This window comes from Cupressus sempervirens, chromosome 5 (assembly GCF_028749045.1).
Source record: "Cupressus sempervirens isolate cs-2001-9-10 chromosome 5, ASM2874904v1, whole genome shotgun sequence".
Taxonomy (NCBI): Eukaryota; Viridiplantae; Streptophyta; class Pinopsida; order Cupressales; family Cupressaceae; genus Cupressus; species Cupressus sempervirens.
Window position 1 is genome coordinate 566,711,486 of NC_143122.1, and position 27,115 is coordinate 566,738,600.

Genomic DNA, 27,115 nt, shown 5'->3' on the forward strand with positions numbered 1-27,115 from the left:
TCACCTCCCTAGCAGCGCAAATGAGTTAGTAGAAGCTTACTCGAAGTTAAACCTTGAAGTATGGAGAATGTATCTCTTAGGGATTAATGTGAAGCAAAAAGATTAGAAGCTTCTAGAAGAGAAAGAAAACAACCTGATAACGACTTGAAACACAGAGCAAGCAAATGACTTACAAATTTTGATGGGTCGGGCAAAATCACAACTCATGGATGATTGCAAAAATTAAACACGTCCTTGAACCTCAATCCCATGACAGAAGAAGATGCAATCCAATTTGCCATCCTACTCTTCGAAGATAAGACACACGCTTAGTGGCAACATGGTGTTTGTACTCAAGGATACGAAAATAAAACCTCTTATGAAGAATTCTCATTGAAACTAATTAAACGATTTGATCGTAAATATCCCCAAAGAGATTTCAAAGAGTTAACACAAGAAAGACAAACGAAATCAGTAGATGAATATATCCAAAGGTTTCAAAGAATATCTACATGAGTCACGAGGTTAGATAAGGAAAAACTAGCCTACATATTCATAGTAGGGTTAAAAGTTTTAATAAAAGGATTAGTGGCTGCCTTCAAACTCACTACTATTGGATGATGCAATAGAAATTGCCCTGAATGTGGAAATTTTATCCTTAAACAACAAAAGCTCAAATGATCATATTAAATCTTTCCAAAAAGGGATCATCATTGAAGGGAAAACCCCATCATCAATGACTTAAAGAAGAAAAACTTATGTTTTAAGTGCCGAGGGCCATGGGAGAAGGGTCGACACTGTCATAAAAGAGGGTTGAAACCATGTTGTAGATGCAAGGAAAGATGAGAGCCCGACCACAAATGTAAAATCAAAGTCCACCAGTTTGAAGCAACTTCCAAGGATGAGGATGAGGGAAAACCCAAAAAGCAAGCTAGGTATGGAAAAATGATGATGAAGAACAAGTAATGATAGCCATTATCATTTCTTGGAAGTCCAAACACCATCCTTTCCATATGAATGGTACCCTTAAAGGACAAAAGGTTATCACCTTGGTAGATAACGAGGCTTCTCATGAGTCATAACTTTATAAGCGAATCCTTGGTGGCAAAAAGGAAACTAGAGACTAAAGAATTCAAGGGGTATTCAGCAGCAACAAGTGGTTTGGTTAAGGTTCCACAATTAGAAATGCAAGTCGGAACACACCTTATTAAAGCAAACTTTTACTTGTCACCATTAGCTACTGGCATCATACTGTTACCCCTTGGATATACTTGTTGGGATGCTTTTTGTTTGATCTACCAAAACTAACAATTTGTTTCCAACATAAAGGAGAGGAAGTAACATTAAAAAGGCTACCTAACGAGTCTTCAAAGGTAGTCTTTTGCAAGAAGATGGGAATTTTTTTAGGAATGATCAAGGGGAGTGGGTAGCACAATGCATGATCCTTAACAAATCTACCTCTCAATGGAAATCCATTCACATCGATATAGAGCCAATCCTAAGGAAGCACAAAAATGTTTTTGATGACATCCCTTTAGGACTACCTCTGGAACGAGGATTCGAACATGTTATAGAATTAGAGAAATGAGCTCAACTAGTAATTACCACTCCTTATTGATATCCACAAAAACTTAAAGAGGAAATAGAAAAAAACATTAAATGAATTATTGGAGATGGGTCATATTCAACCAAGTTCCAGAACGTTTGCATCATTACTTGTGGTAGTCAAGAAGGACATGCAATGAGAATGTGCATTGATTACAAAGCTTTGAATAAGAAAACAATAAAAAATTCAATACTCTACCCCTTAGGGGAAGAACTTATTGATAGACTCCTAAATATTTCTCAAAAATTGATGCAAGGTCCGGGTATCACCAAATAAGGATGAAAGAGGACATTCCAAAAACAACATTCTAGTGCCACTATGGACATTTTGAATTTTTGGTCTTACCCTTTGGGTTAACCAATGCCCCTGCTACATCTCAGTCCTGAATGAATCATGATTTTAGGAAGCAACTTAGAAAGCTTTTATTGATATTTTTTTGATGAATATCCTTATATATGGTAAAACTTGGGAGAGACACTTTAAGCACATTAATCAGGTACTAAACATTCTTGAGCAAGAATCACTGTATGCCAAAGCTTCAAAATGTGAATTTGGTTTGAAATTAGACCAGAAAATCAGCGGGCAAGGAGTAATTGTTGATGAGGAAAAAATCAAGGCTATTAAGGAATGGCGTAAGCCCAAAATGTTGACCCAACTAAGGGGCTTCATAGAACTTTTTAGCTATTACTAGAGGTTTGTGAAAGGATTCCCGAAATTAGCAACCCCCCTATAGATTTGACCAAGAAGGGAGCTTTTGGATGGAATGAACACGCCCAACAAGCTTTTGAAGACCTCAAAAAGATCATGAGTTCATGTCCTGTACTAGCCATCCTCGATTTCTCTCCACTATTCGAACTACAATGTGATGCATTAGGAGAAGGCATTGGTGTAGTCCTCATGCAGAATAAACACCGAATTGTTTTTGAAAGCAAGAAACTTCATTTGTCTGAGAGATCTTATTCAGTCTATGATATGGAAATGTTGGCAATCATGCATGCATTGGCAAAATTTAGGCAATACTTGGTTTGTGGATTTTTACTGGTTAAAAAAAATCACAACAGTCTACAATTCGTCTTAAAACAATAAGATTATAATAATTGCTAACAAAAATGGGTAAGCAGGCTAAAAGCTTATGACTTTGACATACAATATATTAATGGTAACTGATGCATTATCTAGAAGACCCCACTTGTACACCATAATGAACATCACAATAGATTGGAAACACCATCATCACAAAATATGTTAAAGATTCTCATGCAACTGATATCATGAAAGGAAATATAGAATCATTATAAGGTAGTAGAAGGAATCATTTTATATAAGGACGATATATCTTATTGTAGGCTTGGAAATGAAAACAACTATCATTAAAGAATTTCATGGCAACCCCTTATCAGGACATCAAGGGTACTACAAAACATACAAGTAAGGGAAAACTACTCTTGGAAAGGGCTCAAAAGACATTCTCATGCATGTTTAGGAATGCTTGACATGCCAAAGAACTGAAGTTGACAAATATATCCCGCAAGACTTTATAGTGGGCTTCCCCAAAGTACAAGAGAAAGATTGCATATATGTGGTAGTGGAACGATTGACCACATACACACACTTCATGGCCATATCTACTAATTATAAAGTACCTCAAGTTGCAGAATTTTTCTTTAGAGAAGTATGTAAGCTACATGGATTACCTAAAAACATTGTTAGCGTCAAAGATAACAGAGTTTTGAGCATGTTTGGCAAGAGCTCTTTTGTTTGACAGGCACTGAATGAACACCCAAAAGTTATCGTCCTCAAACTGACGACTAATCAAAATTTGCCAATAAATGGATAGAAGGATATTTAAGGAATTATGTTACAAGACAACAAGATGCATGGTTGAAATGGCTACACCATGGTAAGTACTGTTACAATACCACACATCACTTATCCATTGGATTGAGTCTGTTCAAGGCATTATACAACTATGAAGTCACTTCTTTCGAAAGCTTGATCCTTCTAGAAAGCAAGGTACCAGGAGCTAAGGATCTTGTACAACAAAATATGAACATCATGAGAACACTCAAAGATAATCTCCATCATGCACTAAACCAACAAAATATTTAGGTTGACCGAAACTAGATTGATCAAGCATTCGAAGTTGGGGATTGGTTTTTCTTGAGGCTACAACCCTATAAACAAGGTGTTGGTCCCCAAACCGTAGATTGGAATCCTACGAGTCTTGCCAACTCAATGCTGGGATATCCAACTGGTTATGGCTAATTTGACGGAACTGAACAGTGTGGTTTGAGTTCCTTGCACTTCTGGCTCTGCAAAACCAAGGCGAGTGTACCTAATCTTGAACAAAACACTTTAGCCCAGGATGCTTATAATAGATTGGTTAGAATGCGAATATAACGAAAGCTATCAAAATGCCAAGAATTATAGAAAACTTTAAACTTGCATGAAAATCGAAAATTGCTAAAATTATGAATTGAAAATAAAATAAATGATTAGATGAATGTTTTAAAAATAAGTATGGATTAATGCAACAAATGATTATATTAATTATTTAAAGGAAAGATATCAAACAATTGCCAGCATGTGGATTATGAATCAAGAGTAATATAAAGACCAGTGCTTAATTAAATGGGCAAATAGTGTCAATATTATAAGTTGAAACGTACACCTTTATAAAGTTCAATATGCTTGAACTATAAATTGATTAATAATCCAGACGCGACAGATCAATTATATGAACGCAATTTTAAACTAGTCTAGAATATGTTTCAACTCCTGTGATATGGAGACAAACTAGACATAAATACGGAAACAATTAAATATTCACAATATTTATGTTTATCAAGTTTAAAATACAATATTGATCCAATCCACTTATCCGAATATTAAAATATTTATAGAAATTAATAAAATATTTATGAAGGATACAACTTAATAATATTTTAAGTCTAACGCAAATAAATAAAATAGATGTGCTTACAGATTATGCCGGAAATAAAATTGCACTGGAGACACTCCTTATGGATGATCCATCCAATGCAATTTGATACCAGGATCACATATAAAAATTTATTCAAAGATCCAATATCCACAGGCTTAGTTAAAAAATTCATTCTTCGCCTATAAAAGAATATAATATATCAAATGCTCATAGGATTTGTTATTTTTTTTATATGAATATGAATTGTCTATCTATCTTCATTTGCTTTCAATCTCCTATTTATAGAGAATGATGTGTCATATGTTTATTTCCAAATGACACACTGCTTCAAAACAAATAACTAAATACTTATTTACATAGCGTGAGCTTTTAATTTATAATTTGGTATTATTTTAAGGGATTAAAGCCAACACTTTGTGACCATTCTCATATATTCTGAGTGGCAATAAAATCATGGGCAATGATATGGGTGGCCTTCAAATCTCTCCAGTTATTGGAATGCATAGACGTTGATCAAGATCTGCATTCAAGGAATGATCATAACATGCTCGCAATAATCCATACTCCATGTCTGCAAGGAATTCCTCAACCTACAACAGATATAGAATATGCGTTAGATATAAATCACTAGATAACGATAGGTGAAAAACAATGCTCCAACGGCTCTTCTCCAACAAGCCCGTCCATTATGTAGTAAATATATTGCTCCATCTTTGTTTGTGACTTCTATAGGTGTCGTGCCTCCTTATGAATTGATTATTTGACATTGCTATACAAGACATTGTCGTATCTTTGACCAGTTTGTTATTTGCCGCCATTCCTTCCGTTTTTTTGAAACGCTTAAGATGCCTGTACTTTCATCGAGCTTTTAGATGAACGATTCTGCAAAAGAATTTCATTGATTTGAACATCACACATAGGCATTGGTTCATTGGTTTTAGTCTTTGATGCCATCATTCATCTTCCTTGATACTCGAATACGAAAATCCTTACCATGCAGGGTGCTGGTTCATCGATTATAATTTGGCTTGTCCGAGTGTTTGCGTGAATGCTAAGACTCCTTAATTGAATATTGATTTCTTCTTAGGGATCTTTGATTGTGCTTAGCAGCATCTAAAGACTTTTCTACTCTATATCATCTGATTGTATCCTTTAGCTGCTAGAGTTTCATTTGACTTTCTTCTCTATATGAAGTGCTAATTGGTGGAATTGGTGCTGGTTATGCTTGCAATGAGTTGCTTGTTATGACATATTAAGATGTGGCAAGGAGATCATTTAAGTCACTTCCCTCCTTTCGTTCAATCACCAACTATATTTTGATTTACAGTTTGTATAACAACTTAGCATTGTATCCACCCGTTGACTGTGATTTAATATATTATGTGACATGGATAAATGTGCTCTGAATCTCCGGAGTGAATGGATACACAGCTATGGGAATGATCTTTATATGTTTAAACTTTAGATTATCATTACTTTGATGAAGAGTCTATTATCCCACAGATTCAATACTTTTATGCATTGATTTCATGATCTTAATCAATAAACTCTCTTTGACATGTTTTTTCAATTTGGTCTCCAACATTATGTTTCAAATGGATCAATGAACTTTTATCAGTGGATATGCATCTAGAAGTCTTGCTTTTAACAAGAAGATTTTTTGCCTTTTCAGTATCATAGAAGTTTGACTCCCTGCTTACACTTTCCTCCTTGACTTGTCCAGTCTTGGTTGCTGCTTCAATGTATTTGAAGTGAATTTCCAAATCCTTACTGGAACTCATATCTGCAATTAAGAGGAAATAAAGATCTTCATAAGACTAGGTAGCTTCATTAAGGAATTTATGTCACACGTGGAAACTTTTAATTTTTCACCCTTAGCACAATCATCCCCAAATATTGATGAGCATTGAACCAACTCTAGCTTGGCTTCACTTCTTTATAGACATATATTATTATTTCTTCCAACAATTTAATCATGATGACTGGTATCCCTCTTTGTCTTTGCATCTTCCAGATTTCCATCATGAATCACCAACATTGTTTCACAAATGGAGGCAAAATTTTTGGGCTCCATCACAAGGATCTATGAAAACTAGTGGAGCAGAAAAACTAAAACCGGGATTCTGCAAGCCCTACAATGTCTCAAGGAAAATTGGCAAGGTAGCCTATGAATTAGAATTACCCGAGAATAGTAGAATCCATAATGTCTTCCATGTGTCATGACTAAAGAAGGTCCTTGGACAACAAATTACTCCATGTGAAGAGTTACCCTCGCTTGATGATGAAGGGAAGCTCATCCTAGAACTAGTAAGGATTCTTAACACGTGAGAAAAGAAGTTGAGAAACAAAACCATTCTTGATTATCTATTAAATGGAAAGGCCTACTGAAGGAAGACAAAACTTGGGAAGGAACTGACATTTTTGAGCACCCAAACCTTAAGTTGCTTGAGGACAAGCAAATTTAGGAGGGGTAGACTGTGACATCCCCTACCTGTAATAAGAATTTTATTGTTATTTGATGAATAAATAATTTGTTGAATAAACAAATTAATATACTGATCATCAATATTACTGATCAATAAATAAATAAATAAATGAATGAATGAATTATGAATATATTAATTGGCGAAGTGAATAATTAAACAAACAAACATTCATAAGTAAATAATATTCTTGGAATATTATATGAACTAGTCTTGTATAAATTAATAAAGTCATTGACAACCAAAAGAACAATATCTTGATCACTTACGGATGAATGCTGAGTGGTCTACAAACATGAGAAAGTTAATAGTCTAATTACTAACATGGCAAGGGAGTGGACTGATGATGATGGACTATCACGGCAATGACTTAGTTAACTAGCAACCCGACAAATTAATATTAGCAGGCATTCTGCATACTTAAACTACCAAACGTCGCTTCATGAAATGATATGTATTAACTGCCATGTCTTAAGGAATAGGTATAAGGATAGATACGATGGGAACAAGAAGACAAGAAATTAATTACAATAGTATCTACAAAATGACATATACAAGCAATATCATCAGAGAGCAACTCTATAATAGCGTGGAAGGAGTATATAGAAATAAGTTATTTACATATGATCTGCTACTATATCAAATGCAGTCAGATCAATTACATAATCGTTATCTTCAAGAAAGCAAGATGTCCTAATCATAGGGCAGAACTTTATCTTTGAGACTGGTATTAACCATGTATTATACACAATCAAATTAGTGGAATATTAGATCATTCACTTCAATTAACATTAATGCTCAAACTGGTTATTATTCCTAAGTCTGAGAAGAAAATTAGGAATGCAATAAGGGAGAGGCCTGTGTAAATCCAGCCAACACGTCGTTCACAAGACATGATAGGGATCAATGCCCCCAAGAGCCTTGCGGACATGTCCAAGAAAGGATTAAGGGCTTATCTATAAAACCTTGAGGGAAGCTGTTGAGTTTGGTGTCTAAGCAACCTTTTGCATCTCAACATTCTCCTAGACTGGAGTAATAACCGGAATAGCATGATCTTCTCAACTCACATATAGCTTATTTATTAGTTTACCTATAATTGTTATCTTTATGGTATGAACTAAGTTAATTCAAGTAGTCAGCATAGATTCATTTATGCATAAATAAATAGTGAACTTACTTGGGGACATTACAACGGTCTAAATGTCAAAAGGATAGTTCCTAAGATAGGATAGCATTCAACGACCCTGAGCACCTTGCAGACATAGTCCCAAAAAAGGATAAGGGCTATGATCTGTAAACTTAGAGGGAATCTATCAAGTGGTCTCTAATTGCCTTGGATTGTATTCAGACCCCCTCTTTCCTTTTAACAAAGTAATTGTTGGTCAAGCTTCGCAACCCTGAGCACCTAGCAGGCATAGTCCCAAGGTGGGATAAGAGCTTGGATCGGTAAACTTTGAGGGAATCTATCAAGTGGTCTCTAAGCACCTTGGATTGTATTCAGACCTCCTCTTTCCTTTAAACAAAGTAATTGCGGTTCAAGCTTAGCAAGAAGAAATATGGATAGTATATGAAATTAAATTACTTAATACATAATACAAATGGATGATTGTCCCTACTTATACCATATGTTTATGGAAATCAATGCATTTTCTTGTTGATTCAACTTAAGATATAAGAATTGGGATTTAAATTAAATAATTATTGAACTTAATTTACCAGGGGACATTACATGCAAGTATAGTTATACAAAACAAACTTGCTTGTTACCAAAATCCTTTACGGGCCTTGTGAAATTGCAAGACGTATGCTTATAGAAAATATAATAGAAAAGCTTGTGTGTGCTAATTAATGATTAGTAACGGCCATTGTTCTACCCAAAAAACAAAGTACTGCAATAGGAAACAATATTTGAGAATGGATCATGCAATACATGATTGTTCTTGCTATGGAAGAAGAATATACAATGCAAAATTGTTCCTTCTTCCCTAAATTTGGAATGGTTGGTACAATGTACAATTGCCCATCAATAATGGACCTGAATGGTACAACACATGACTTTCCTTTCATCTATTCCTTCCAAAACTCCTCCAATACACATATACATTGGAAGTTATGTACAAGAGTCTTTTGGAACCTAAAAGGAAGTTCTATAGTAACAGGAAGCTGAAATGGCCTCTATTCATTTCATATTTTAAAATTCGAGGGTTGTAGGACACTTATGCATTCACCTAGAAGTTCAAGATCCTTGTGCACCTACTTAAAGTCGAGTTTACTTTTCCTGCTGTGCTTCGTCATATCTTTATTCATTAACTTTCCTGAAATCTAAATTCACTTTTCTGTTTATACTTCTCTGATTTGTTCATGATTGTAAAGGTTTTTAAATCACTTTAAAATTCATGTGGATCAGAGGTCTCCTACAACTTAGATTATAATTTAATGAATTATATTGATGTTAGTGTTTTTTCTTATTTTAGATACGAAGTTATTCCCCAACTTTGCAAAACACCTGGAGAGCTTTCAATGATGTTATAGCTGCTTGAATTGGTTTGTTGTTTAAAAGCTGTTTAGTGTTTTTGCTAAAAAAATTCAACATCTTCATTGTTAAACGAATGCTATTATGGTTGTTGGAATGAGCTTGTAGTTTACAGTTTAACTATTTATTATTCTACCTTTGAGAAATTTTGTTGTCTCTCAAAATATTATATATTATTGTTATAATTATGAACTGAGCTGGGTTTGATTAGTTGTTCCTTCTAGGCCTAGTCAGTATTTGCCTTCAAATTCAAAACCGGTATGTATGATGCAATTTTCTGAACTGGGTTGGGACTAATTATTACTTAGCCATTCTCTTTCTATCTGCCTTTACCAAAATCCTTATAGAGCTTCTCTTTGACGTTCTAATCTTTTTAAATAGTTTTGAGTGCCTTCATAATTTGCTGAATTGAGATCTGGTTCGCTATGGATTATTTGAGATATGGTGTTTTTTTCTGAACAGTCTGTCTCAAAAATTTGAAAGCTTTAAAACATAAAACATGTTTTGAATCATAGTTCCGAGAATTGCCTGGAAATCACCTGAATCGCCGTCGATTTTTTATGAGTTGTGAATCGGTTCAGCCGATTTTTTCCCATGAATCGCCTGAATCGTTGATTCATGGAAAAAATTGCCTGAATTGGCTCCATGAATCGGCAGAAAAAAAAAACATAATTAATTATTAAACTAAGAACTATAGTAGAAATCAACATCTTGGTACGGGCAGTTCGACATCAAAGGAATCAACGAACTAGCAGTCAGAGTCTCATACCAACCGAGCAATAGATGAAGGAGATAGCGCAATAAGACATCTGTCCCAGCCAAACATCCACCGCGTCAGCCTCATATACTCCCCTTCGCCATTCAGTCATCATAATAAAACCTCAGTCGCGGAGGGAAGAACACAGTCATTACTGCTTGAGTTACCAAAATAGAGTCAAAGGGGTACACATTAACACTACATATATACTGAAACTATCACTTAGCATCATCGTATCTCTGCAATAGCTACAGAAGTCACGCCTCTCACACATTTGACTAAAATAGTAAATCATTCATCTCTAGTAAGGAATAGAACTATCGGTTTTCTACCTACCAAGGAAAGGATTCAAAATCTCCCCATAATGTCAGGATTTGACAACTCAGAAAGAGAAACATCCAAAGAATACGCACTCTTGTACATGTGCAACAAATACTATGGGGATAATTATATCATTGGTGTCATATAGAAGAACAGTGAGGCAACATAGTTTCCGAATTCATATGGACCACTAGAACATTGGATATTCAATCAAATAACACTCTCCCATTCTTAGCAAATATAATACATCTGATAAATCCAATTATAGAAATTGGGCCTAGGACTGATATATATGTAATATAAGTTATATTCAACAAAGGGTACATGGAATAAGTTTTAAATTGTTAAAATCTCTAAATTGAAAGGTTTTTTTTTTAAATTTGCTGATTCAATTCTGATTCATGGCCGATTCACGATTCAATTTGGCCTTGCCGATTCCAATCCGATTCCGATTCTCATTACTTTGTTTTGAATGCTGCTAAATCATGTGCACCTTGCTGAGATTGTTGGTTAGTTCTTGTTTTAACAATTTGTTCTCAGCCTTTTCAAAACTCTTGGAAGGATTTAAACAATGTTATATTTCTTTAAAAATGGTCGAGCTTAAATATTGCTCAGTCGTTTTGTCCAGATTTCCAAACCCCAGAAAGGGTTTGAAATGAGGCAATTGAATCAGCCAGAAAATGTGTTTTTAATGATGTTATGATCATCTGAATTGGGTTCACATGAAATGGGTATTTTTTCCAGATTTCTTATTTAATTTATAAAAGACTTAAGAGGGTATTTAGATGTTTTTTAAGCATATGCTTTGAGTTTGGTGTTTATTGTTGCCTTTTTCTTCTTCCAAAATTTCTATAAGTCTCAAGAGAGTTTGAAATTTTGAATGGGTTCATACTTGTGTAATGAGATGGGCTTAATATGATTTAATTAGTTTTTTGCTTTTAAATTTTGGAACACAAACATGAATTGAATGCTGCTCAAGCATATGTATACCTGTCTGGGTTGCTTGTTAGTTTTTATTTTTCTAAAATTTGTTCTCAGATTTTTTGAAGTTCTTGGAGGGATCAGAACAAAGTTATATCTATCTGAAAGGGGTGTAGCATAATTAGTATTCAGTCTTTTTTTATTTTTCTCGAAATTCATTTGATGAGTTTTGATGCTCTATGATTGTCTAAACTGGGTTAGGCCTAACTTTGAATTGTTTTAGGTATGAAGATAAAGACGAATACTCCATTGGCAAAGAAGGCGAGAGAAGGAGTGATGGAATTCTTGTTAATAAATCATCCTCTTGATTGCCCAATTTGTGATCAAGGAGGGGAGTGCGATCTCCAAGATCAGTCAATGGCATTTGGGTCAGATCGTGGGCGTTTCACTGAGACCAAGAGATCTGTGGTGGATAAGAACCTTGGTCCTCTTGTTAAAACTGTCATGACCAGGTGTATCCAATGTACAAGGTTAGCTCTTTATTTTTCTTCACTTTTTGGGCCAATCTCTCTGAATTTTACTATCTCTGTTTCGGATGTATTTTAAAAAAATGAAGAAGACAAAATGCTTTTCAAAGAATATAGAATGGCCGGCTAATAGTTATTTTGAAGATAATAAAAGCAAATGGAGGCAAAATTCAAAAATGAACATTGATAATTGTAAATTTTGCATAATCTAATGTGGCTAATTTTTTAAAATTAATAATTGACTAGAAATGCCCTCTGGAAAAAATATATTCCAGAAGTTTTCGTCACCACATCATTCGAGTTTTTCATTGTTCAATGTGATTATGATAATTGACTACCTAACTTCACTGCTTCGGTAGTGCAACTATAAATTTGCTATGTACTCTAGGAATGAATTTTTTAGCTATCTAACTTCACTGCTTCAGTAGTGCAGATTTGCTCTGTACTTCGGGAATGAAATTTCACCATAGATTCAGCACAGTTAAAATGGTTAGGTAGTCTTCTATTTTACGTGTTCAAGTTTCTTGCTGATGAGTTATCCTGTCTCAACTGCTATTACTGCCCATGTCTCTTGTTCTCTTTGACATATATGAAGATTACTAAGTCCTGGTTATGAAACATTTAGTAGACTGAATTAAGCTGTGGCCATTTAGAAATATCTGGTTAACATATATTGCGAATAAACTTTTTAGAACCGAGTTGCAAGCTCTTCGAATTAGTATTCTATTCATGGTAATATGTTTTTTATATTTTTTATCTTCATTGGAATATGCTCCATTTTTACCATATGGCATTTGGCATTATTTGTTGAGATTAAAAGTCTTCAGAGGTTTTGGGTTGCTACATTCATTTATAGATCCTTTGAAGTTTCACTTATTGCTACTCGTCCATTTGACCTTTTGTTGTTGACTAACATTAGCCTTGTTGAAACATTGTATTTATTTTGTGCCCAAACCTTTCCAATAGTAATTTTGACGTAAATGTATCAATCAGAATGTAATTGCCTCTTATTCACATGGACATGAATAAATTTTAACTGTCTTCTATAAAAAGAAAATTTGATATTAAATTACTACCTTCACATGACATTTGATTAAGTGCCAAATATAAATACCATATAATAACAGTTTATTTCAGTATGATAACAACTTTTGTCAATTAAAACTTTAATCACCACAATAGATTTAATTACCGGAATAAACATTTATGCACATGAACATACTGGCACAATATTTATGTGGAAACCCAATGCAGGAGAAAACCACAGAAAAATAGTTGCTTTATGTATAAACTTGTTCTTTTACACTGTTTCGTAGGCACCAACCTATAAGAGGCACAAACCCCTATGTTTGTGAGCAATGACTCACTAGAAGCACAAATTCCGACACTTTGCAGGCACCAACCTAGCACTGACCTATTGAAATCATCAACTCCCACTGCTGTCTTCGTGAGCGCCAACCCAATGCATGCAAATTGTTCTTCCACTTTGACAATGTTGCTTACTTACAACTGATTATGGATACTTTCTTATCCTCTTCAAACAATTATTCCTTGCTTCTTTTACTTTGCTATATTATTTTCTTTGAACTTGTACACTTTACTCCTCTTATTTCATACTTTATATTTTAATATGTATTTATAAAAGATAAGTCTATAAATATATATTTTATTCTTTTCTTAAATACTTTACTCACACTTTCTTAAATTGGTATATATCAGATAATAAATTTGCACACACACACACACACATTCATTCAGCCCTTCTCTATATTTCTTCAACCATATATATATTTCCTTGGTTACCCAATTCTCCCCTTGGCCCTTCGAAGCAGACGAGTTTCAAACCGGTTATTGGTCCTTGTCTTGGCTCCCTTTTGGGTTCCACTTGGGTTCAAACCCAAGCAGGTGGGTTCCTCGAGGTCGAACCTAGGTCAAACCATGATCAAACCAAGGTAGACCTAGGTAGATGGGGTGCGAACCAGGTACAGTTCTATAGGGAACATTCTATAATTTATTGTAGAAAACAATTATTACAGAATTTGAATAAAGATTATGAACATTACAAAACAAAATTTGCTGAAGTTCAAATATTTATTACATCAATATAAACTAGCTCTCAAGATTTCTTCCGGTGAAATTTTTATATCCAGTGTTGATAACGACACTTGTCCAAATAATTGGAAGCTGTGTATAGTGATAAATCATATTTGAAACATTAAATAACATCTTCAATAGGTGAAGGGAGTTGCAAGCTTCTTATATAACATTTTCAAGTAGGATGTTAATCATAGACAAACAAGTTCTTTGTACAATGAGAAAGTAATAAGTATTAGACAACTTGGAAAACAAGAATTTTATCAGTGCAGTTGATCCCAAAAATATTGACAATGTTTGTGAACCAACTAACGCCTTTGATGAAGAAGAAGATGAAGATTTAGATAATCCATTAGATGATTGAAACTTAGCATAAAGTTCTAATTGTTGAAAGTCTAAACAATGATGCTTGAACTCGATATTATTTTAATAATTTGGTGTTGATAATAGATATGATGCTAAGATTGCAAGTTTATAGTGTTTTTATTGTTTTTATGATACTATGTAGTATTCCAATCTTAATTCATTTTTTATAGGCTGCATACATATATAATTTTTACCTGTTTTTGTACTAACGAACCCAAACACACCCACACTCCATTTCAAGATTTGTCGTACCCGAACTTGAACGTGAACTCGAACTTGTAACTTAGTATATTTCTCATTTGCTTTGTTCCAAAGATCTATTCAACATATTCTTCTTTCACATCCTTTTTTTATTCATTAATACTTACACTCATATTTTTAAAGTGATTCTTAAATCCCATATATGTGTGTCACGAGTGATGCATCTCTTCAATCACCACACACAACTCTTTAATAATATCACATCATAACTATTTCATTTACTTATTTTATCACTGATTCTCCATTGTTGATTAAGGCATTCCAACTATTTGTTTTTCAATAAAGTTTGCAATTCTTCATTAGTAAACCACTAAAAAAACCGCATCTTAATTTGAATAAAGTAATTAGAATACCACAGCCTCTTAACCCATCACACTTATCTCTTTGTCAAATATTATTGCACTAAGCTTTAATCGCAACTTTATTTCTTTATAGCTATAGATTGGCATGTATGTTCTTTTTAGCATTGTTCATTGATTTTCATATTTTCAATCACCGTTTTTCTTGCTGACATACCTGATGGTGATCTTGGAGTTTTGTTATCTTTACTGTGTCCGTTATCAACAAAGCTGCTGCTATCTTCGTCATTGTATCATGTTGCTGCTGGCTGAGAAATATGTCGTTGTAGGTTTCTTCGTTCACCATATAATTGTTGTTCATGAGTGCTCTATTATAATTAGGAAGAACAACTTCAAGGCATATTTATATTGTTGTCATTCATCATTCAATGTATGTGCTATGTGTTCACATGCCAAACTTTACAAAAAGAATTGTCGCTTGCATTATTATGGCTTCGTTCTGTTCTTATGCGCAGGCTTTGTTCTTTGAACTGCTTTGACTTTGCCTGACATTTGTTCATTATACCTTTAACTCTATCATTGTTTCATATCTTGCCATCCATATCATCGTTTTTAAAATTCCTTGGGCATGACGGCATCACACCTTCATTCCATTAATATTCATTTTGATTAAGATCTTAGCTTCTAAAGTATCCTTAATTGATGGCATGAAAGCGATATTGTTATGGTTTCTATGTCCCTGCAAATACTTGCCACTTCTCTTAAAAATCACCAACATTTGAATTGATACTTTACTCTTAATAGTGTCATTGATCATGAAAGCTGTCATTTCTTAAACATCTTTGCCGCTTTGTATATTATTAGTGCTGTTTGATGTCATATCACTATTTATATTTTAGTTCACATTTGACTGTTGATTAAAGTGTTTCCAGTAGATATTGCCACTTATGTCTCCACTCAAACTATATTTGCTGATTGTATTCCAGGATTCTTGATAGTCTGAATTAAAATTTCCATCTGTAATGAAAAATTTCTCGAAACAGCTCCACTAGCAGAATATTATTGCTGAAAGAGATATTTTAATTTTAATATTAAGACTTCCTCTAAAGTAACACCATGCTCTCCATATCCATTCTTATGTTACCCTATCTTCCTCATGACATATGTGACTGTCATGATTGTTAGGATCTGCAGCTTACATCAGGCATATAGCACTGGAGAGTTCAATTACTATCTTCCATTTCCTTTGACATTGATGATGCTAAGTATCTTGTCATCTTTGACATCAATGACAATATTTCCATCAGTCCCAGGACACTGAAGCTTGAATATCCTCTTTTTCTTGGTTTCTTCTGAACTTTTCATTTGAATGTACTATTTTTTACTCTAATATCTGTAAATAGAATTTTTGTAAGGTCATTTGCAAAAAGGATTCTATTCTTTTGTACTCTTTACCTACATTGCTCTGTTTCTTAACCGTTGCCAATCCACCAAATGCAACAGGTGTGTCAGGTTTGCTTCTGAGGTTGCTGGGGTGGAGGACCTTGGTGTTTTGGGACGTGGAAGTGGTGAGGAGATTGGTACCTATGTAGAAAGATTGATGACAAGTGAACTTTCAGGGAATGTCATAGACATCTGTCCTGTTGGAGCCCTTACTTCAAAACCATTTGCCTTTAAAGCAAGAAACTGGGAACTAAAGGGCACAGAGAGCATTGATGTTACTGATGCAGTTGGATCCAACATAAGAATTGATAGTCGAGGTCCAGAAGTGATGAGGATATTGCCTCGTCTGAATGAGGTACCATTAAACACATACTGAATTGGTTGCTCATCTTATTTTGTTGAAATGCATGTTGCAAATTTGTAAACAACATATCTGAAAGTAATATTGTTATATAGTGTCCTTCAAGATTTAAAAAATAGTTTGGAATTTTATTACAGTGACAAATGAAAAACTAAAATGAAACAAAAAAAATGTAGAAATGGTGCTAACGGATGGTTTTAATTTGTGTGAAGATTTGTTTGGTTTTCTTTAGTACTTCAGTGATTCTTTTCTAGCATTATTTGCATACACATGCTCTGTATGGTGTTCCTCAAGAATTGTGAAGCAGTTGCAGAAGCTTTAGAGAATTCACTAATTTAGACATATTGCATATAGATATTATAAGCTCCAATTGCTATTCACAAGATGCTTGTCTTCAGTTTGATTTCCAATCTTTTCATTTCCAGAAGGTTTATTTAGAATTTGGACACCATACTTTGCACTATCTGTTTATATTTTTGCTATGCTACTATAGTTGTCAATTGAAGCATAACTAGAACACCAAATATTGGTTACTCACAGGTGGAATTAGTAGGATTTTCATTTTGAATATTTTTTACAGTAAGGAAGAAATAATGATCACTACGAGGAAAATTTATGCTATAATACTATCAATTCTGTATAGTTGTCCTTTTCCATATCATTATATTCATATAGTTGTTTCCTGCTTTGTCCAGGACATAAATGAAGAGTGGATATCGGATAAGACACGGTTTTGCTATGATGGGCTGAAGCGACAAAGGTTAAATGAACCTATGATTCGTAGATCTGATGGTCGCCTTCAGCCTGTGAGCTGGCGTGATGCTCTTGAGGTTATTGCAGAGGTTGTCCGTAAAGTGTTACCAGAGGAAACGGTTGGTATTGCTGGGAAGCTCTCAGATGTTGAATCCATGATGGCTTTGAAGGACTACATGAATAAAATGGGGTCTAATAACATATGGTGTGAAGGAGATGGCATGGATCCTCAGGCTGATTTGCGCTCTGATTTCCTTTTGAACACAAGCATTGCTGGCCTTGAGAAGGGAGACGCTTTCTTATTTGTTGGAACAAATGTGAGAATGCTTTTTCTTTGTTCCAAATATGTTTCATATGTAACTTAATTCTGATCTGTCCTTTTCCATTATATTTGGCTAGATTTCTTGTATTTGGAGGTGGTTTTTATCTAGTTTTTATAGAAGGATTCTATAGCAACTGGTGAGTTGAGTTTGAATCTTTTCGGACATCCCTTACAAACAACAAATAAGACCTGTAGAGAATTATTTGGAAATATTCTTAGTGAAATCTGTCATCTTTGATGGAAACTGTAATATCCCCTCTCTGAAATTAGATTTAATAATAAATAATAATGAATTAACTTGAATAGATAGGAAATAAAAGGTTTTGTGGTCCCTTGAGAACCTTTTACTCTTAACAAGAAATAATAAAATTAAAATGAATACATAAATAAATAAATAGTAATAAGTGATGATATGATATAATCTCAATTTTGTGGAGCTTCTCGGAGAGACAAAATTGCACAAGAATAGACCAATTGAGGGCCATCATAACATTAAGGAAGATCTATAAATATTGTTCACTAATGGATTTAAACTAACAACATGGGCAGCAAAAGGAGTGGACTTCAACTAGGAGATGTCAAGTTAATAGACTTGCAATATATCCTTCACTGCATTCAAACATAGACTCACAGCAAGTAGCCTGAAGTAAATATGAAATATCAAAAGATTTGTCAGAAAGACAGCAGAGTAATATATGTTCCATCATGTTAGTGTCAACAGTCCAGGCATCGATGATATTGCTGAAAGACAAATTATCAATCGGCATCATAACAAGTCAATTTAATTGCCAGTATATACCACCTAAGAATAAAGGAACAATTAATGTATTGTTGATTGATAAAGGTACAGTTAGTGATGGCATCAATTGCCATATCAATTGTGCATTCTTAGTCATTCCAAAGTATAATGACAAGCACCTCAATCTGAGCACCAATGATATTTTAATGACATACAGCAGTGGAAATCAGGGAGTGATACATTTGTGTGTGTGTGTGTGTGTCTCTGTGAATGCTTTTGACTGGAGCTATGAACTGGTGGGATCACATTGGGGGACCCCATCCCCGTTGTGGTTTTTCTTTTTATTGCTGAGTTATTAACACCTCCTAGATTTGTCTCTTGGAGGTCTTCTATACCGTCAGCATCCTCCTGTATCGCCAGCAAGACACCTTTCTTGTGGGTGCATCTGTGATGTCTTTGGTTGACAGCAACCGGTGAATCCCGTCCATGTCCTTCCATGTGAGCACCGAGCTGAGCTGCAGAAATGTCTTTCTTCCTCCATTGGGCTCACCGTAGTAACCACCATTAACAGCAGGCATTGTTACAAGATCCCGTGGAAGTCTCAAACATGAGATATTCCGTATATTACAGCACACAACTTCTGTTGTGTTTATGGGGCCATCCCAATAAGTGATATATTAATAGCGTACAGAGGATATATTAATGACTGCATACAAGTCAGCGAGTTTTTATATCAATCAATATGTAAACTAATGCTAACATGGGTAGTTAAGCATCAATTAAGATGAGGCATGTGATTGGAGGCATGCGATGGTACAATAAACAGCATATTGTATGAAGAAACCCTCATATTGATGTCTCCCTAAATGCATAGGATTGCATCTAACATTGTAATATAACAACTGAGAGCTTAGTTGGCCGGGTTCGCTGTTTTGGCCCAAGAACCCTGCCTGGGTTCGAACCAGTTCGAAATACTGGTCCGGTTCGACCCAGGTTCGATCAGGGTTTGATTTTCCTTGGGCTGGTTTGAACCCGCGGTCTAGAATTCGAACCTGGGCGAATTTGGCTGCTCAAACCAAATTTGGGATGAGTTTGGGCAAATTTGGGATGAATTTGGGCAAATTTTATATTTTTTGAGTACCGGTTGCCCTAAAAAGTGAATGTAAGTAGGTTATTTTAGCTTCTAACATCATTTGTGGTGTGCAAATAGGTGATTTTGTGAGCAAGTAGGTGATTGAGAAAAAGAAGTTTGTGCAAGGTGGAGTTTACATCATATGGTTTTATGATACTCTATGCTTCTAGGCTTCATAAATATGTATATATATAATTTTTTATAATTTTTACACGATTTTGTATGAACAAACCCAAACAAACCCAAAACCCTTCCTAAAATTTTGCCATACCGGTAACTAAGACTCAGGGTAATCCTATATGTGTAAAAGGGATTATGTATGAATGTTATCTGTTCTTAATCAGAAATTGTCATTAGCTTATTGCAATTCATCCCCATAAAAGAAGTTAATAAGTTAATTATGCAATTAATACTGTGATGCAGAGGCGGGCTCACTATCAACAAATTTTAGGCATATTAATGCCAACTAGGAATATTTCACAACAATGGGATAAACGCTTCCTTAACCAAGCAAGCAACCCTGTATACCACAGAATGAAAAAGAAATTTAATAAGGTTTGTCTCAAAACACCCCATCATCATTACATCTTACAAAGTCCATACTTCCCCTTCTAAAGAATACCTTGGCATATAGGCTGCAAATAGTAACTAAGGCTTCTACGCTTCTCAAGAATGAACCAAGACCAGGAACACCTTGGCTTATAGGCTACAAATAATGACTAAGGCTTTTACGCTTCTCAAGAATGAACCAAGACCAGGAACACCTTAGATCCACCAAAACACGACATTTCAAAACCTTAGCAACCCTCAAGAATTCTGGTTTCATCAACTGTTTTTCCTTTTGTAAAATCAGTCCTATTGTTTACTAGCCATTGCCAGTGACAAAGTTGAGAATAATCTCTCCTAACCAACTTAAGTTCACAAACAAAATAGGATTTTAGACAGCCATTAAACCCTTCTAAAACATGTCTCAAAGTGATCATAGGTTAATTTGGACCAGCTCATCAAAACAGGGACTCCCACACACAAGGTCAATTACCTCACTTTTACAAAATACTTACTAGCAAAACCTTCTCTCCAACTGAAAACTCTGCTCAGACCACCTTCTCAAGTGTCAAATGACCAAAAACAACAATTTTCAGGGACTAAAACACTCATTCTAAGTTGCCGGTTCGGATGCGGGTTCGAAATTCAGGTTTGAAATTTGTTCAAATTTTTTTTGGGCTGGGTTTGGGTTTGTTTTGGATTCATCTGTACAAGATGTTTATATATATATGCTGCTTGTAGAGTGTTTCCTGTAGCTGTAACCTGTGTTTGCTGAGTATAGACAGTGCCTGTAGAGTTGGAGACTTTATATCAAAAATTGATCACGGAATGCCTGCTGTATATTGTCCACAATGCAATGAAAAGTGCCTCCCGTGGATCATGGATTCCCTACGATGAATGGTTTGGATTTCTCATTCTCAAGCATAGATTATACGGAAGATTCGTGAAATGCCTGTTTGGATTTCTCATTCTGGTTACCGTAACTGACTATATGGTGAATGGTATTTCCGCCCGGGCTCTGCTGACATCTAGCAAAGTTGCTACAAATTCCCCCAAAATCGATGAGGGTCCAAAACAGTGAATCTGCAGGGAATTTCGCAGGCATCAGGCAAATTTGAACAGAATTCAAAATGACTACAAATCAAAACAAATCGAATGTCAAATTTGAGGATTTCTGAGCAAATATGGCAACTTAGCACTGATTAATACATCAAATCAGAAAGCCTTCATTTGAGGCACTTTCTAGCAGGGTTTGCTGGAAAACTATACTCAGGGATGTCTCTCTCCTTGTCACTACTTCAAACACCTTGCAAAACATCTGCCCAACCTCTCCAAACAATCACCACACTATCTCACCCATGATTGCATCAATCAACACCCCAAAATCAGACTTTTTGCGGTAATTATCAGTCTAAGACATTGGAATTAATTTCACAGTCATACAATTGTACTCACAAACAATATCCTTCACAGCCACAAACTCAATAATCTTAAGTCATACCCTTTAAGCTTTAATCCAACCAAGTTGCAGGAATTTACAGTGGTGGCAATGATAGAGATCACCAAATTTGCGTGCAAACTCTCATGGATCAGAGACCTATCTACAGATTAAAACTTGCCTAATACTACTTGAAAACCATTAAAAGTGGTCCCAATGAAAGATGATTTGTCGTTCCATCATCCTTAAATGAAGGCAGGTCGAAATGACATCAAACAAGATACAAAATTCACTGCAGCAGTCACAAAATAGGATAAACATATAACAGTCTGCATTTTCATTGAATCTTTTTATCAAGACACTAGCAAACTGACCATCTCTTCTATTATTTGACCATATAAGGCCTTATGAACTTTTTACAAACTTTCTAACCATCTAACTACCTCAGTGCAACCTTCAACTTCCCGCTTTTTGCAATTTGGTGCAATTTTGCAATTTCCAACACGTTAACTATTTTGGCAACCATGACAACTTCTACAAAACTTGCTAAAAGATTTTAACCAAGAATCTTATGACTTGAAACCATTACAAATATGTTTAAAGAGGCCTAATAAATGCTAATACAATGATAGAATGCCATTGGACGCATATTGACAACATTTGGCCTCCTCGTGACAATATTGACAATTTTGTAACAACTTTGTATCATGGACCCAAAATGGTTTCCAATTACATGGATTGACTACAGAACATCACAAAATGGTCCTTGGGACTTTATTCTAAACTTGGACACGACCCAAGACATAACGGATTTTAAGTTGCCTCATTGAGTCATGAAGATTGTTGGGTGCTCTTGCAGCATACTCTCTATGGAAATAAAACTCAAGTCATCTTGAGTGAGGATCTACAACAAGATTATATTTGATCTCCTTCTCTGATCTCCAAATGCTTTTTTCACCCGGTGTACCCTTCCAATCAACTTGGTACTGAAAACACTAGCTTCACCACTAATCACCATTTAATAATATCTTTCATTCATCTACTTATACTTTTGCTTAACATGAAATAATATTCTGAGGAATTGAATAAACCATGCAGTACTGCAAAGCAACAAAAGTAATCCACCATGAAAATCAACAATTATTCAACAATTACTTTGATAACATCATGGTAACAACTTGAACAAGTCTCCTCTCCTACTCTACCTCTATTCTTACCTTTAATCTAATGAATCAAAATCTAACTCTTTATAAAGGAGGCCTTGGTCTGTTATAGATGTTTAATTACATTGAAGGGCCAAGATCAATTCAAGATGAAGAGGCAAGATTTTCCTATAAAAAATACTAATTAGAGTTGCAACACTATCATCCAATTACATGAAGGTACCTCTTTGTGGGCCAATAAGAAAATTACAATGCTTTTGAGAGCAAATGGTTGTATACATGGCATAATATGTTTGAGTGTACTTGAACATGTGTAACAGAGAATTTTTGATTGGTAGAAAACATGTGTGTGCTACCTTAGCTTCCTTGTAGACTTGATCGAGTCCCTGGTGATGAGAAAATATCTCTTGATAGAGATGACTACCAAGTCTTCGATTGTATGGCATATTCCCAATTTGCCTTGGCTTTGTCTGTCTTTCATGTATGGCTCAATTTGGTGTTGAGAGAAGATTAGGAATCCTTGATGGAGGTAGAATCTGCCACCTCTAGAGGATTTTTCTTCATCTTATTTTCTTTGCCAAACTTGTCCTACAAAGCCTCCTATCTCTCCCTTTATTGGATCTACTCATATCTTGGATTAAAGAGGGGGTACTAAATTTACCTTGAGTTTCTCATGCATTGGGGTGGAAATCCTAGCTCTTAGAGGATTAGGAATCCTGGGGGGTAGGTGGATTCTTGCATTGCTTCAAAACCTCATCTCAACAAAACATCATTTTGCATTTGATATATAGTTTTTGGATTTGATTGTGTAGTATGTTAAATTTTTTACATCAAATACTACAGAATCAAATCCAGAAACTATATTTCAAATTCAGATGGATTGTGGAAATCTGATAGCTTTGATCACTTTGCAATTTCCTTCATTTTTTCAACAATTCGCACTCAAATTTCGTTTTTACAAGGGGATGAATTTTGGGAGGTGTTAAATTTATGAATCCTAGGACGTGGTCAAGTTCCAACCTAGTTTCAGGATTTTTCATTTGCAAGTTAATTACCAAATTTTGCAAGTCAGTTTCTTCAGCTCAGAGGGCAAGGGGATTTATATAAAATATAACATTTAAGCATAAGAAGTTCTTAAAGCTTATTTTATATAATTATTGTTAGGATATTTGAGATAGGTTTAGCTTTGTAGGAATTATAATAAAGAGTGTAGATTTTGGGAATTTCCATAAAATTCCAGATTTTGCCAAATTTCAGGATTTAGTATGCCTTTATTAGTGTTGCCTCCCAAAACCATTCCTGACTTTCTAAGATAAAATTGAAACTGGAACACGGATTATCCAATGAGTCTAACTCATTTCATCACAAATCACATGGTTTCAACTCCATATCTCTTTGGCCTGTAATGCCCCCTAGTGGGGGTATACTTGAATTCTACTCAATGTAACAATTCCACAACAATATTTATTTGCAGATAGAATTTTATAATTAAACATATGAAAGCTATTGAAACTTGATAAGCAGTTGCATTAAATAAAATTTCATATGCAAATCTAAAATATAGTTTTATTTACAATAACTAACCATGGTAGGGGTTGAAGAGGAGAGCATGTTTGGGGGCCCTGGAACATGTGCTGCAACAAAGTCCAAGTGCATGATACAATGCCCCTTGGCCCACAAATGGCTAGGATACGTCCATCCAATTGGGGTGGTCTACTGAGAAGAGGAACCCTTATCTGCCCTCCCTCCTTGTATTTCCTTACCGACCTCTTCATGATTGTTGGTAGGAGAATAAGTAAAATTAATAAACAAATAAATAATCTAATTTGGTTTATTAGAAAATATATAACATCTTCATCACGCATACTAGAATAATTGCTATAACACAAAATGGCTGTCTTATCAGATGCTGATTGCTTGTATTAAATACTGATCTAATCGATTTCCTTGATGCCCTTTTATCAAATGAGTTTCTGCCTTTTTATAGTCTTCTGGTGGTAGTGAAAGGTTATGTTCTTTTGGTCACAGCGTTTTCAAGAGTGGCGTCTTCTCATATTGTCATAACTTGTTAACAGAATAATATCACTGCCTTTATTTGTAATGAGATTACTGTGTTAATTACTAATGAGATTGCTGCCTTGATTGGTATCGCTACTCAACAATAATTCTGTCTGTGTATGGCAATCTCTATGTATATATTAGCTTATGCATCAGTGTATGGTTGAAACTTTGAAATGCTAGTTACTAAATATATTGCATTGCACAATGAAAATGGCAATGTCAAGTATCTATATCGAATTCATTATACTACAAATGTCAAAATACAATTGTCTAGTGGCCCAATGCCTATATCTATATCAACTCCTCATCACTCAAATTGCTGGATCTCTCAAGATCAAGTTCCTCAAACCAATTCCAAGCAACCCTATTGTAATGTCCCCTTCTTGGATATACCTGACTTTTACCCGAAAATAACAATCGAATAATACAAAGAATATTCTATAAATGAATTATGTAATGGCAAGTTAGCATAGAGAAAATTATGAGTAATTGACATCAAGCATTATGATCATAGATAGTCCATATCGAAAACAAAGTATTCTATTGTATCCATTTTGTAACATATTTCCAACACCAACCATATTAGGAATTTGTGGAAAAGCACAGTAGGATGCTCAAAGACTATCCTCTACAACTAAGCCCAAGAGTGTGTAATGACCATCCAAGTCAATTCAACCTCACAAGTGAACAAATTTGGGGTGGTAGAATTCTCAATTGGGGAAATCCATACTGCAGCATCTTGCTATCCCGTTTCCTCACTAATCCTATCTACGATTGCTTGATGACAATCAGATAAAATTGCCAATCTTATAATTCTTGTTAGGATGCCTGGAGACTCTTGCTCAACCAAGCCCAAGGGCAAGAAATGAGCCTCCAGTCATTTGGCCCCTTGGCTCACAAGCAAACCAACTTGGGGTTGGGTACTTGATGAGGGAAGATCTGTACTGCTGCATCTTCCTAACAGATATAGAAATAAATAAATAATAAATAGAGTTAGATTGCATACCATGCATATGAATCATTTTCCTTTATATTTTAGATTGTAATACTTTTTTTAAGTTCTATTCAAATCAGAATTGATCATTACGTTGTTGTTGAATGATTGATATTGTATGAATGACTGGTGGATTTAAATTTTTAATGAATTCCTTTGGTTATAAGATTTGAGGTGTTGGTGAGGGATGCTTAAGTGTTTTATGATTAGATAATTGATGAGTGATGATGTAAGGATTGCTGGTTTTATATATTGGTGAATGATGATTTGAAAAGGTGTTTTGCTCATTGATTGTTTACTTGATTTGATTAGTGATGTTTGCTTTTGCAGATTCATGAGATGATTGATGAATGACACTTGAATGTTTGGAATGACTTCTCCTTTACTGGTGGAAGGGCACCGTCTTTCATAAGAATTGAGTCACCATCCTCCACTGCTGCCTTTTGAGAATAATAAATTATTTTTCAAATTGATCTCCCTCGAATGTCTTCCACAAATGAAACCTTCATTATATCTTCCAATGTGAGGGAGATGACAGATCTCTTCATCATGTCTGCCATTTGGCAAGAGTCACAACCATTCACAATCACCTCCCCTTGAAATAGTACAGTCTTTTATACGTTTTCCTTTTGAAAGAATGACAACCTTTCACAATTAGCACCCTTTGAAAGAGTACAACGTTTCTTTGTCTTCCCTTCAAAAGATCCACCTCCTTATTTACTTACCATTCATTTCTTCTTTTATTAATCCTTCCTTGATTCACATGCTCCATTTTTTCTTCCTTCCCCATATCCCCTTTCAAATAAACTCTTCTTTCATTCATACCTCGTTTGAGAGTCACAACTCTTCATTTCATAACCTTGTTAAAATTAATCAAATGTTAATTATATTGTATAATATATCATATTTTAATAGTTTTTAATTTATATTATAAATCCTATTTCAGATAAGGGACATCACACCTATCTGTGTGACATTAGCTTCAACTTGTGTTGGCTTTTTTGGCTTTACATCGCATTAGTTGCTGGACTCTCTTGCACATAAAGGTATCGAAATCAATGGGATACAAGTT

At 34.8% G+C, this 27,115-nt stretch overlaps 1 protein-coding gene across 1 annotated transcript in view; it reads left to right on the forward strand.

Annotated features, from left to right (window-relative positions):
* Positions 1-27,115, forward strand: part of EMB1467 (NADH-ubiquinone dehydrogenase) — a 58,051-nt gene that overhangs the window by 25,162 nt on the left and 5,774 nt on the right. The window contains exons 2-4 of the mRNA XM_089831912.1: positions 11,828-12,074; positions 16,595-16,889; positions 17,591-17,965. Coding sequence (XP_089688038.1) covers positions 11,828-12,074; positions 16,595-16,889; positions 17,591-17,965 — 917 coding nt within the window. The remainder of the gene's footprint in view (positions 1-11,827; positions 12,075-16,594; positions 16,890-17,590; positions 17,966-27,115) is intronic.